At 39.8% G+C, this 14,579-nt stretch overlaps 3 protein-coding genes and 1 long non-coding RNA gene across 4 annotated transcripts; all 4 read left to right on the top strand.

Annotated features, from left to right (window-relative positions):
- Window positions 1-5,504: 5,504 nt before the first annotated feature.
- LOC137080028 (histone H2A-like) lies at window positions 5,505-5,907 on the top strand. The gene has a single exon (XM_067447554.1). It carries the CDS (start codon window positions 5,505-5,507, stop codon window positions 5,889-5,891), a length of 387 nt encoding a protein of 128 aa, XP_067303655.1. The 3' UTR covers window positions 5,892-5,907.
- A 1,962-nt stretch (window positions 5,908-7,869) lies between these two features.
- LOC137071799 (histone H4) lies at window positions 7,870-8,181 on the top strand. Its single transcript, XM_067440028.1, has one exon. It carries the CDS (start codon window positions 7,870-7,872, stop codon window positions 8,179-8,181), a length of 312 nt encoding a protein of 103 aa, XP_067296129.1.
- A 767-nt stretch (window positions 8,182-8,948) lies between these two features.
- On the top strand, window positions 8,949-10,778 carry LOC137087559 (uncharacterized). The gene is made up of 3 exons (XR_010907537.1): window positions 8,949-9,078; window positions 9,342-9,488; window positions 9,763-10,778. It is a non-coding gene; the product is annotated as an uncharacterized lncRNA (long non-coding RNA).
- A 1,122-nt stretch (window positions 10,779-11,900) lies between these two features.
- LOC137087543 (histone H2B-like) lies at window positions 11,901-12,356 on the top strand. Its single transcript, XM_067452067.1, has one exon. It carries the CDS (start codon window positions 11,933-11,935, stop codon window positions 12,305-12,307), a length of 375 nt encoding a protein of 124 aa, XP_067308168.1. The 5' UTR covers window positions 11,901-11,932; the 3' UTR covers window positions 12,308-12,356.
- Window positions 12,357-14,579: the final 2,223 nt, after the last annotated feature.

Here is a 14,579-nt window from a genome sequence, read left to right as displayed (position 1 = left end):
TTTACCTTAGGACGTCTGTAATATTAATGGCCAATTCGCACGGGATAAGACATCTCAGTAAAACTAGCAGAAGTGGGAGGAGTAACTCGCTTTACGCACCTCCTTGACGTCATGTGCGCATGACCTTACCGTTATAACGTGAGCAAACACACAACCTGAGCGCCAGTCTGAACTCCGTCTCCAATATATATGTGTGTTTTAATAAACAGTTAGGTCCAGTTTAACGATTCTGATTGGATTATGTTGGTAATAGACACTTTCCTAGAGCTAAAATAAGTGTTGTGCCTCTAATAAGTGCTTTTGATCTTCTTTTTGCTTTAAATGATATGCGGAAAATACTGGAAATTTTCCACAGATTTGTCCCACCACCTACAACGCAAGCGAATGCTTCAAGCGCCTCGAAGGTTGCAAAATGCGCTTTTTAAAAAAATTTTAAACAGGAAATGACGGAATTTTACCATACATTTTTACAGCAGGTCTATTCGAATGGGATTAGTATTACCCGAGGTCATTTTTCCAGACCTTTTTACAGAAGGTAAAAGTCTCGGTAATCTTTACTGACATTAGCCCTATTCGGACGGGATTAGATTAACATGGGGACATGGGTGTAAAGTCATTTTACCTCAGGACGTCTGTAATATTAATGGCCAATTCGCACGGGATAAGACATCTCAGTAAAACTAGCAGAAGTGGGAGGAGTAACTCGCTTTACGCACCTCCTTGACGTCATGTGCGTATGACGTTACCATTATAACGTGAGCAAACACACAACCTGAGCGCCAGTCTGAACTCCGTCTCCAATATATATATGTGTTTTAATAAACAGTTAGGTCCAGTCTAACGATTCTGATTGGATTATGTTGGTAATAGACACTTTCCTAGAGCTAAAATGTGTTGTTCCTCTAATAAGTGCTTTTGATCTTCTTTTTGCTTTAAATGATATGCGGAAAATACTCAGATTTTCAACAGATTTGTCCCACAACCTACAACGCCACCGAATGCTTCAAGCGCCTCGAAGGTCGCAAAATGCGCTTTTTTTTTTAACTTTTAAACAGGAAATGACGGAATTTTACCATGCATTTTTACAGCAGGAGATTCGAATGGGATTAGTATTACCCGAGGTCATTTTTCCATACCTTTTTACAGAAGGTAAAAGTCTCGGTAATCTTTACTGACATTAGCCCTATTCGGACGGGATTAGATTAACATGGAGACATGGGTGTAAAGTCATTTTACCTCAGGACGTCTGTAATATTAATGGCCAATGCGCACGGGATAAGACATCTCAGTAAAACTAGCAGAAGTGAGAGGAGTAACTCGCTTTACGCACCTCCTTGACGTCATGTGCGTATGACGTTACCGTTATAACGTGAGCAAACACACAACCTGAGCGCCAGTCTGAACTCCGTCTCCAATATATATATATATATATATATATATATATATATATATATATATATATATATATATATATATATATATATATATATATGTGTGTGTTTAAATAAACAGTTAGGTCCAGTCTAACGATTCTGATTGGATTATGTTGGTAATAGAAACTTTCCTAGAGCTAAAATGTGTTGTGCCTCTAATAAGTGCTTTTGATCTTCTTTTTGCTTTAAATGATATGCGGAAAATACTCAGATTTTCCACAGATTTGTCCCACCACCTACAACGCCACCGAATGCTTCAAGCGCCTCCAAGGTCGCAAAATGCGTTTTTTTTTTTTTTACTTTCAAACAGGAAATGACAGAATTTTACCATTCATTTTTACAGCAGGTCTACTATGGCATACACATACTATGGCATGACGTAGCACCAATCAGGATTGGTCTTAGTTTCATCCATGCTTCAGATGCGTAACGCTGTGGACGTTCCCCATAAGTGTCATTCTTACAAAGCAGTGTCTCGTTCCCTTCTCAGAACAAGGGTTATAGTCATAACCTGAGACGGTTTCCGGGTTAAAACGGTGTGTAATGGGTTAGATAAAAAAAAAAAAATAAATAACAATTAATTAAAAAGCAGCAACTGTTTACCCCGTTGCTTTGTAACGACGGCGAGCATGAAGGTGGCAAAATGAAGCATTGGAAAATGAGTGTTGAAATCACAAACATGTCAACTCCAAATTTGCTTTGCAAAATGTACATTATGAACTAATTCATTAATGCATGGCTGTGAGAAAAAATATAAAATAAATACACAAAGCCACATGCGTGCAAGACAACAGAAAACTGACAGATGTCTAAACCTGATCTAAACCCGTGTCACTAATGCCTAAAGGTACGTTCATGTTAAGTCAATGTAATGGCGCGTTGATGCGTGTCTGGAGGTCCTGTGGCGCGAGGGAAGCGTTTTGCACGACGCGATTCCACGTCATTCGTGCGAATAACACAAATTGAGCGTCTTGCGCGATATGCGCGAGTGGTGCTTTTTGTGCATTCACGGGTTTGAAGCGAATTCGCGTCTACGCCCGGGTTGAAAAATTTGAACTTTGCCGTCAATTCGCGCCACGTTAACCAATGAGGAGCCTGCTTGCTGCTGTCACGTGGTAAAGTAACGTGATGAGAAACCCTGCATATAATTAAAGAATACTGATATTTTGTCAATAAATGTAGCTTTAATGCTTTTCAGTTGATAATGTAGTTCTTTAAAGCTAAAATATGTGGTTTACTTATAAAGACAGTGCCTATTTAAAAGAATACTCTTGCATTTTTGGAGTTGTGGGATCCAGGCAATCTCCGGGCAACTCAGCGCTCATTAACCCCGGCGAGAGCAACCTTTCCTCGGCCAGTCCTTCTGGCGTTTGAGGACATATTTCACCTGGTGCGTCTATTTCGCTTCAAATGCTCGATTTCTATGTGCGTCCAATTTTGCTGCAGACACGTGAATGGAGTAAAAATGTTTATGCGTCAAACTAGACGCTCAATTTGCGTTTGGTGTGAACGCAGCACAATAGCTCATCATAACTGGATTTTAGGCTTCTGACAAATGTTTGTTAAAGGGTCATGAAACCCCCTGTTCAGCAACAGTCAGTTCTCACCACAGTTTTGTGGTGAGGCGTTTTAACACAGGCGTGGTTTAGCGGCAGAGTGCAGGGGGGGTGAGGGGGGACTGACAGGTGACAGCCAGGGGCGTCACACCCGTGGGGGATGTGGGTGTTTTAACACCCACATCCCCTCCCCTCATTATTTTCACCAGCAGAAGGGGCTGTAAGATACGCTGACTCTACTTGGCCGTGCGCTCGCCAGTCACTCCTACTACTTCATGAAGAATGTAACGGAGAGCAGTGCACCATTATCGTCAAATATTAAACAAAACATCATTAAACACTTTTCAAGGTAGTAACATACTAACTATTCATGTTAAATTAAAGTAATAATGTTGGCATGTATTTTATAACAAAGCCTCGACTGGGTCTGGGATTGTTTTGTCCCCAAAGGTTCTGCAGTCACAATACAGTGATTACATCTACAGGTCCTTCTCAAAAAATTAGCATATGTGATAAAAGTTCATTATTTTCCATAATGTAATGATAAAAATTAAACTTTAATATATTTTAGATTCATTGCCCACCAACTGAAATATTTCAGGTCTTTCATTGTTTTAATACTGATGATTTTGGCATAAAGCTCATGAAAACCCAAAAATTAAATAATAGACCAATAAAAGAAAATTGTTTTTAATACAAAAAAAGTCAACCTTCAAATAATTATGTTCAGTTATGCACTCAATACTTGGTGGGGAATCCTTTTGCAGAAATGACTGCTTCAGTGCGGCGTGGCATGGAGGCGATCAGCCTGTGGCACTGCTGAGGTGTTCTGGAGGCCCAGGATGCTTCGATAGCGGCCTTAAGCTCATCCAGAGTGTTGGGTCTTGCGTCTCTCAACTTTCTCTTCACAATATCCCACAGATTCTCTATGGGGTTCAGGTCAGGAGAGTTGGCAGGCCAATTGAGCACAGTAATACCATGGTCAGTAAACCATTTAGCAGTGGTTTTGGCACTGTGAGCAGGTGCCAGGTGGTGCTGGAAAACCAAATCTTCATCTCCATAAAGCTTTTCAGCAGATGGAGGAATGAAGTGCTCCAAAATCTCCTGATAGCTGCATTGACCCTGCCCTTGATAAAACACAGTGGACCAACACCAGCAGCTGACATGGCACCCCAGACCATCACTGACTGTGGGGACTTGACACTGGACTTCAGGCATTTTGGCATTTCCTTCTCCCCAGTCTTCCTCCAGACTCTGGCACCTTGCGAATTTGAAGGTATCCCAGTTATAATCATAAAAGGTACCGCCCCAGTGACAGCTTTTTTTAAACCTTTTTTTCTAATAGTGTAGAGAGGAAGTAACTTATCTTGGAATCAATATGTAAAAAATCAGCCAGATAGAGCATGCGCACACACACAAACACACACACACACACACACACACACACACACACACACACACACACACACACACACACACACAAACACACACACACACACACACACACACACACACACACACGACACTTTCATCAAGACCTATTAAAAAGCTATAGCAATCTCATGTCATTAAATACGATAAACAGTGATTCTGCAGATCTGCGTCTTCCTTATCCCGTTAAAAAACATATTACAGTGTGTAACCATATTCTGTCCGTTCGAAAACCAGTAACCCTTATCAAAGTGTTAGGAATATCTGGTCCGTCTATGTTTATAAATGTTTTAAAAATGGTTTCTTAAAGGTTTACAAACATTATTTAATCATTACTCGATACACATTATATTATTTTATATAATATTAATTATATTATATTATATTATATTATATTATATTATATTATATTATATTATATTATATTATATTATATATATTTAGGGGGCCTACATGTCCATTTTGCTTGGGGCCCCAAATTCCTTCAAACGGCCCTGATTATAAGCATAAAGATAAGCTATGGTTTATTATTCAAAATCTTATTTAAATGTGACTCTGAGGTTAACAAACTCCCCATCCAGTTATCATATTTTCAAAGTCAGGCTCTTCTATGTTGGCTTCTTATATACGAAACCAAATGTAAATGGTCTGATAGGATTCCCAGTATCACCCATTTCAAGCTGACATGAAGATTTATTTCGAAATTTTCGGACTCTCAAACCGCAAAGCAATACGAACTTACAAATAATTCAACTCATCTTCTTTAATTTGACTACACATATAGGCTACCCTTATTTTTCGTGTCATTTTTTATGTACTTAAGAGGCTAGTCATAAACATTTACATAAGAACTAATAATAATAATAATAATAATCAAACATTACGAAATAAAATAAATGAAGAAAAAAAAAATCATACACTAAAAGGATTGGCTGGAGGGGGGGGGTGAGCTGGGGAAGTTCACTGATTGGCTGGGAATGTTTCTATATTTTAGCCAATAGGAGACTGGCACGCGTTGTTTTATAACTCATCTCACAACGGGCAAAGGTATTTCTCTTCTTACAAACGTTACTTCGCATTAGCAATGAGCGGAAGAGGCAAAACCGGTGGTAAGGCTCGCGCCAAGGCCAAGAGTCGCTCTTCCAGGGCGGGACTGCAGTTCCCCGTCGGCCGTGTCCACAGGCTTCTCCGTAAAGGCAACTATGCCCAGCGCGTCGGTGCCGGCGCTCCGGTTTATTTGGCCGCTGTCCTCGAGTATCTCACCGCTGAGATCCTGGAGTTGGCTGGAAACGCCGCTCGGGACAACAAGAAGACCCGTATCATTCCTCGACACCTGCAGCTGGCGGTGCGCAATGACGAGGAGCTGAACAAGCTTCTGGGTGGGGTGACCATCGCTCAGGGCGGCGTGCTGCCCAACATTCAGGCCGTGCTGCTGCCCAAGAAGACCGAGAAGCCCGCCAAGTCCAAATAAATACACCAAAGCTTTTAGCAACTCAAAGGCTCTTTTAAGACAGGGTATCCGCGGGGTCTTGAAAAGTCTTAAAAGGTGATAAATCAATTTTGGGAAAATTAAGACCCTTATAAAGTATTAAAAAGTCTTATCACGGCTTTATAAAGTCTTAAATTTTGAAAGTATTTTGTTCAAGCTTTGTCAAAAGAGTTTGACTCCAAAAAGTATTTATGAATATATTTATTTTCATCCCCATAAGTATTAAAAAACAACGGGGCGCTCAGTCTGAGATCGGCTCGGAGCGCGCGCGCCACGGATGGAAATAAGCACTGCCACCAGCCAAATGCGGCTGATTTAGAGTTGTGGTGGGTAAACTCGCTTCACCTACCGAGCTGTTTCACCTCTTTGTAAACTTTGTTCAATGCATGCCAGTGCTGCCGTATGTGCGCATATAACCAGTCGTTTTCTCCGTCATCACTCGCGTGAAGACGCGCTGTGAGACTCGCGCGCGCTAAGAGAAGATCTGACGCTGTGCATCATCCGAGAGCGCGCGCGAGTCTCACAGCGCGCAAATATTGAGTTCTCTTTCAAGTCTTGCGCTTAAAAGGACAAACTCACACAAGAAGTATGTCAACATGTCCATCTTGATGAGTATCCTAGCAGACATAGTCTGAATATGCCTTAAGTGAACTGTATAGTATGCACAGTCGAGAAAGACGAGCATACACCTGCCTCAGGTCTTAAAGGTGCAGTAGCCTTTACTGCTGCCTGAGTGATGTCCTTATATTTAGTTTGACATTAAACAATGCTCTTGATTGAATAGCTTTTGTAAGTTTAATAAGGATTAATCTTTCATTTAAACAGTTAAATATGCAGTTATTTTACATTTGATTACTTCATTCAATTTCTGTACCTTTCTGCAGGCCAGTAGGCCTGTACATTATTATTTAATGTACACATGAGTGAGGTCGAGTTAAACATTCTAGTTTGAATTTTATTTTTTCGGTTTTCGGCTTTTGTTTCTTCTTTTTTTGTTTCGGCCAAGAATTGTGATTTCGGTGCATCCCTACTGACAATGTTCTGCTCGGTGTGTTGTCAACACGCTTCAAAGATGCCAGAACGAATAGTTTCATTCTTGGGACTAAAAACCATAAAACTGGAAGCCCTAAAAGACCACAAATCATCGTGAAAATGTCAGTATTTCATTGAGACTTGAGATTAAATAAACTGCCCAAGTATTGTAGAGCTTGTAGTATTTGTTAAAAACAAAAAAGTGGCTGGTAAAAACATGGAGTGGTAGACTTTTAAAAAAGTAAATTTCCATCCCTGGCGAGCGCAGTCTACGGGTGACGTCATGTATTTGGCGAAATGCGCAGTTAGTGTCGCCCACCATACGTTGTAAAACAGATAAGCAATATAAACAATACAAAATTTTCCTATGATAGATATTTTAAGTTTACATTCGACTACAACTGTTTATTAAAGGTTTGTTGCCGATTAGAACTTAAAAGTGCGATGAGGTCTTAAAATATTTTGAGAAGGTCTTTAAAAAGTCTTAAAAAGGTATTGAAATTAACTTCAGGACTCCTGCATATACCCTGTAAGAGCCACACAATTTCTCATAAAGAGTTATTCTTTAATTCATTCACAATTTAATAAGTTAACCACATTTTTGTGTCGTCCATAATTCAAAAAATTAAAGCAATTTTAATGTAGTGTATTTTAAGTTTTATGTACGTGTGTATAATTTGAAAGGACCAAATAAAGTGCGTACATATACAAAACAATGTCAGTAAGTTAGTGATTAAAAAATAGCCCTATTACTATTAAGCTATTGCGAAAATATAAGAAAACAACTCGTCTGTGAGATGTTTTATTAATTTACTTTACACCCGCCCATGATTGTGGTTTCAACCAGGTCCGCTAGCTGACTATAAACTCCTCCTCTCCAGTGTTTGTTCTTTATTCAGTTGTTGTGAATTGAAGAGTATCTGTCGACATGTCTGGAAGAGGAAAGGGCGGTAAAGGACTCGGGAAAGGAGGCGCTAAGCGGCACCGAAAGGTTCTCCGCGATAATATCCAGGGAATCACTAAACCCGCTATTCGGCGTCTTGCTCGGCGTGGCGGCGTCAAGCGTATTTCTGGCCTGATCTATGAAGAGACTCGCGGTGTGTTGAAGGTGTTTCTGGAGAACGTCATTCGTGATGCTGTTACCTACACTGAGCACGCCAAGAGAAAGACCGTCACCGCCATGGATGTGGTGTACGCGCTGAAGCGACAGGGACGCACCCTGTACGGGTTCGGCGGTTAAGAGATTCACGGAGAAGATAAACACCAACGGCTCTTTTAAGAGCCACACACACTTTCACACTTAGAGCAAGTTTCCAGGTGGTGAATTAATTTGTTTAATGGAGATGTGTCAATATTATTATAAGTTAGACACTACATTTTAATAATATTAAGCGTCCCTGCTCATTGTAATATATTGACGACAGGAGACCGCTTGTGATTTAACTAAACCGTGCAAACTTTAAGGACGTTGCAGTGGGTTTTGGGTCTTATCCAAACGGTCGTTTGAACTTTGCGTGTCTGTTTTACATCATCGGAACTTTATGTCGACTTCATTGCTCTTGGGAGATGAGGGGTGCGAGTGTGCGCGGTCCACTGCTGGATTAAATTTGTGTATCCGCTCGTCTGTTGTCAATCTTTTTATTTTTGGGTCTGTTATTTATATCAAGGTCTGACGTCCTGTAGAAAGTTATTAAACCCCTCCGCACCCATTCATCTATAATTGCCACATTGGCTAACAATCCCTGGAAGAAAAGATTATTTTAACTTTTCTGTAAAAATAAAGGACAAATAAGTATATGAAATGTGTGTCTTCCAATGTATACAATATGGTCTATGAAGAATAAAGATATGTGAATGTGCTGTTTATATTAAGTAAACATAGTTGCTTCTGAATCTAAATTAGCATTATTAAATTGAAACAATATATTATCGAGGTATGCAAAAGGCCTGGAATTATTTAACTTGTTAATTTCTAAAAATGCAGGAAAATCCAATAATAACCAACTGCAGAACCGCAGAACCCATATACGTCACTCACAACGGTCTGAGGACAACAGCGCCACGCCACAGTCTCATGCCGGAAGTGGGCGGAGTTAACGAAAACTAAACAATCGGCACGGCGGAAGAAGAGAGCACGGTAAACAGCTGTTTTGTGTTGTGGTTTTAATCTATCAAGTTTATTTGTGTTTTTGATCCATCGTTGTTAATACTTTATACAGAACGTGGCTCTATTTTTTTCTAATGTGCTCTGCTTTACGATGTCTATCGCGTCTGTTGATATGGTCTTGGTTTAAGTAACATAATTGTTTGTGATTTTACTTTGTTGTTGGCGCCATATTTTTTATTTGCTTTTATCTGATACTGACCAGTGTTTTATGTGTTTTTCCCACTAATTTATAGAGGCATTACGATTTGGAGAGGATCAGCTTAACTTCATGTACATCAATGCAAGACATTCTGCAACAGTTTCTACTGCCCAGTGTTTTAAACTGACCAGATGGCACAGTACACCTTCAAATTCACTTCAAAAAGCAGCTGTCCATGGAGGTATGAAGATTTTGAGTTATTTGTTTATACACAGTGGCAAGAAATAGTATTAGTAATATTAGTTGGTTATAAAGTTTCAAGTGTATATATATATATATATATATATATATATATATATATATATATATATATATATATATATATATATATATATATATATATATATATAGTGCTTAAGCTAACAAAATACAAACACTATTTCATGTGTTTGAATGTTAAAATTAAATTAAATACACAACCAAGCATTATATATATCTGTTTGATTTTGTTGCAGTAAATTGATAATCAGAATGTCACCCAGGATAATGGAAGCTGATCAAAAACAAGGTTAGTTTTAAAAGGCTCTAATAAAGACATAAGCTACTTATACAGATAGTGTGTTGTTATATGTCACATTTTCCAGGAATGTTCTATTCTATAATGTTCGATTGTTTTAGACTGTTCCACAACAGTTGGATGGCTCTATTGACAGTAGGATCTTCATGTTAAGGGTAAGAAAAAGAAGGGAAAGGTAAAACTTTTTTTAAATACAAGCTTCCCTTCATTAGGATAAAATACAGGCTCAAAAAAAAGGGCTTTTCACACTTGAAATAGTAAACTTAGTAGTAAAGATTGTGTATACAGAATCCTGGGTTATCTTGCTTCATGTTTCACACTGATCATCATTTACCCGAGATGAACAATTAATCCTGGGATTCATCCACTGCCGTTCCACACTGTACTTTAATAAACCACGGGATAACACATGTTCAGTATCAGGGTCACTGACAGACACTGCACTGCACACAATATGTTTTCATAAATGCTCAAGCTTTGCATGTCCTTGTATTACAAGTTTATCCTGAATGGATATTTCAGACTATACATTAATTTAAATGGTCTCTTCTTCGCTGCAATTGCGTTTTCTGTTTGCATTTGATGTTTTTCCTCTTCAATGCTGACTTTATTATTTATATAGAGTGCACAGTGTTTCAGTGACTGTCCAAAGCATGTAAATATAAAAGTGTGAAATGTTACTTTACCTGAGGTTAAAAGTGTGTTTAGAATGACGATAAGCTCAGTGTGAGAAGCCCTATGAAGTGCTTGCCTTTGATTTCTGTATACATTTTGAACTGAAAATGGTTAATTAATTTGATTGTGACAGGGTATAATTTATGTCAGAAATATAGACATGAGAAACTGAATTTCACAACTTTATTATACATCCTGACACACGATATTGTTAAAACACTTCCAACATGTCATCCTATTTTTTTGTACCCTTGTCTCATGAAGGAGCCACGGATCACAGAAGACTCTGGAACAACCAAAAGTGTTCAACAGTTTAGTGGAAGAGCCCTGATTTCTGAAATTTGAAAGTGGAAGACTAGGAAAAAGCCCTTCAACTTTCACAGGCTGAATGGTTGACCGACAGCTGGCCAAAGAGACAGTTGTCAGTGTTTATAGAGGTCACTTTTATTTTAGATTTAATTTGTCATGTACCTGCTGTGCAATAACTTTCAACTTAGTTCAATTTATTCCCCTTGGTCTGATTGTGTATTTTTTAAGGCAAACCCAAGCTAGTATATGATGCCTTTGCTACTTAAGGGGATTTTTAAGGAACATTTTATAAAATTAAACAATTTCTGTGTTTTGGGGTTTGATTAATCTGAATCCTGCATAACAGTGTAGAATTGTGTAATGTATATAAAGTACTATGAAAAAAAGGTTTATTCTGAGATGCTTGAGTAAAAATAAAATTGTCATAAAAATAAATGTTCAAATGCTCAATCTTTGTTTTCATTTTTTGTGTGTTAAGATTTGTGTTCAGTTTATCTAATATAATATTTAAGACATAATATAAATAAAAAATAATAATAATAGCAACTTTTTACTTTTAAAACCTTACAATGTTTTTTTTAATAAATACATTTTTTACGTAAATTATTTTATTTTGTATTAATATCCAGTATTGTTTATTTTAAAACATATTTATATGATTTAACTATGAGTGAGTATATCTATCTAGCCTATCTATCATCTCTCTATCTATCTTCAATTGGAACTTATTAATTAAATACTTAACATTATTAACATCGTTTAAACTTTGGGCTTGAAACGCTCCAAATAGAGCAATGTATACTAAGATAAATCAGCTTCGCCCACTTCCGGCATGAGACTGTGGCGTGGCGCTGTTGTCGCCCTCAGACTGTTGTGAGTGACGTATATGGGTTCTGCGGTTCTGCAGTTAGACCTCGATGGGCGTGATTAACATTTTAAAGCTTCTGATTGGCTCGCCTGCGTCACGGAGCGTTTAATGTGGCCAATGAAATCAGTCTATGGGTTGAAGACTCCCAATCACAGAGGCCGTTCTTCTCTTCTTATATTAGCATAGGGCAGAGCATAAAAACCCGCCTGTAGTAACTCAGCTTTATTGTTCTTTGAGTTTCATTGAACGAAGCATCATGCCTGAGCCAGCGAAGTCCGCGCCCAAGAAGGGCTCGAAGAAGGCCGTCACTAAAACCGCCGGCAAGAGCGGAAAGAAGCGCAAGAGGTCCAGGAAGGAGAGCTACGCTATCTACGTGTACAAAGTCCTGAAGCAGGTTCATCCCGACACCGGCATCTCCTCCAAGGCGATGGGAATCATGAACTCTTTCGTCAACGACATCTTCGAGCGCATCGCCGGTGAAGCGTCTCGTCTCGCTCACTACAACAAGCGCTCCACCATCACATCGAGAGAGATCCAGACCGCCGTGCGTCTGCTGCTGCCCGGGGAGCTGGCCAAACACGCCGTGTCTGAGGGCACAAAGGCTGTGACCAAATACACCAGCTCAAAGTAAAGCCGCTCTCAGCTCAACACACACAAAGGCTCTTTTAAGAGCCACACACACTGTCTTTCTAAAGAGTTTGTTTTCCTGCTCTGATTTGTACAACGGTTTAATGAGTAACAGTGTAAAAAGCTCAGTATGCATGAAACTGCATTTCACTCCCCCTTTTAATGGGTAACAGTGATGCGCGGGTTGATCCTCAATGGGCAGGTGCTGCGGTTACGAGTCATCAAACTATTAATGCTATTCGGGTCGTGGTCGTTTGAAACAGATGCCAAAAAAACCTTTGCAATTTATATAGTTGGCTACTAGACACAATTTACCACGAAGAACATCGCCGATGAGGATCCTCTGCTTCCAGCAGCAGTGAGCGCACATTCAGCTCCGCATCTCGAGAAGAAACCTCAACCTCAACCCACGGACGGCTGGTTCAATATTATTTCCACACAGCGCGAGGAAAGCTAAACATAAGTGGGCTAATCAGTTAAGGCGACCAACGGCACATTATAGTCCTTTTAACCCCTTTCCTGAGGCGGGACAAAATGCCCGATTGGCGATTTCCCAACACGTTGAGCTGAGCAATGCCATTATAATAGGCTACTTTAAACCCTTTAACTCTCACCCCTAGAAGGAGCCAATGAGAGAAATATTTTTCTTACAATTCTTATTATTGAACATGAAAAATGACCTCAGGTGTTTTTTTGTAAAAAAAAAAAAGAAAAAATTTTAACTATAAGATTTTAAACTCTACCGTACAGTTAAGATGTCAGTTTATGGTAAATCTTATTTTACATTAACAGTAGTTTATGATGCTTTTTGAATGTTGAATGAAACATGTAACAATGTTAGTACAGTATATACTTATTGTACTATATATACAACCAATCAGGCATAAAATTATGACCACCTTCCTATATTATGTTGGTCCCCATTTTGCTGCCAAAACAGCCCTGACCCGTCAAGCCATGGACTCCACTAGACCCCTGAAGGTATGCTGTGGTATCTCAAATATTCCTAAACCATTTGTGCTTTGTGTCAGGAGCATTATCCTGCTGAAAGAGCCACAGCCACCAGAATGCCGTTTCCATGAAAGGGTGAACATGGTCTGCAACAATGCTGAGGTAGGTGGTATTGGCCAAGGTAACATCTACATCAGGGCAATTCAAATCTTACCCTGGAGGGCCAATGCGGTGCAGAGTTTAGCTCCAACCCTAATCAAACACACCTGAACTTGCTAATCAATGTCTTCAAGATCATTAGAAAATCACAGGTGGGTGTGTTTGATCAGGGTTGGAGCTAAACTCTGCACTGCATTGGCCCTCCAGGGTAAGATTTGAATAGCCTTGATCTACATGGATGGAGGACCCAAGGTTTCCCAGCAGAACATTGCCCAAAGCATCACACTGCCTCTGCCGGCTCGCCTTCTTCCCATAGGGCATCCTGGGGCCATGTGACACCCGGCCATCCAAGTGATGTAAAAGAAAGCGTGATTCATCAGACCAGGCCACATTCTTCCATTGCTCCGTGGTCCAGTTCTGAAGCTCACGTGCCACTGTTGGTGCTTTCGGCGGGGTCAGAGGTCACCCTGACTGGTCAGCGGCTATGCCGCCCCATACGCAACAAACTGAGATGCTCTGTGTATTCTGACAGCTTTCTATCAGAACCAGCATTAAATTCTGGAGCAGTTTGAGCTCCAGTAGCTCGTCTGTTTGATTGGACCACACGGGCCAGCCTTCGCTCCCCACGTGCATCAATGAGCCTTGGCCGCCCATGACCATGTCGCCAGTTCATCGCTGTTCCTTCCTTGGAGCACTTTTGATAGACACTGACCACTGCCAGTGGTATTGGCGGACCACCCCACAATAGCTGCAGGTTTGGAGATGCTCTGACCCAGTCCTCTAGCCAACACAACTTGGCCCTTGTCAAACTCGCTCAAATCCTTGTTTGCTACATATGCCCATTTTTCCTGCTTCTAACACATCAACTTTGGGGACAAAATGTTCATTTGCTGCCTAATATATCCCACCCACAAATAAGTGCTGTGATGAAGAGATAATCAGTGTTATTCATTTCACCTCATAATGTTATGCCTGATCGGTGTTTGTGTGAGTAATGCTATTATTATGTCTGCTTGATGAAAACAATACAATATCCCATTGGACATCCTCATAATCCACTCTCAGAAGTCCCTATTGTCACACTTGAGTCGGCGGCCACGCATACTTTTGGAACAATATGGCAAACAGGTGTTTACGTATTTTTCTTGTATTTTGCCATATTTTTA

The sequence above is a fragment of the Pseudorasbora parva genome, chromosome 1, assembly GCF_024679245.1.
Source record: "Pseudorasbora parva isolate DD20220531a chromosome 1, ASM2467924v1, whole genome shotgun sequence".
Taxonomy (NCBI): domain Eukaryota; kingdom Metazoa; phylum Chordata; class Actinopteri; order Cypriniformes; family Gobionidae; genus Pseudorasbora; species Pseudorasbora parva.
This window is presented reverse-complemented; position numbering and strand designations above follow the sequence as displayed.

Bases quoted from the DNA above. Each gene is read 5' to 3' on its own strand.
- LOC137080028 (XM_067447554.1), top strand. From the start codon at position 5,505: ATGAGCGGAAGAGGCAAAACCGGTGGTAAGGCTCGCGCCAAGGCCAAG.
- LOC137071799 (XM_067440028.1), top strand. From the start codon at position 7,870: ATGTCTGGAAGAGGAAAGGGCGGTAAAGGACTCGGGAAAGGAGGCGCT.
- LOC137087543 (XM_067452067.1), top strand. From the start codon at position 11,933: ATGCCTGAGCCAGCGAAGTCCGCGCCCAAGAAGGGCTCGAAGAAGGCC.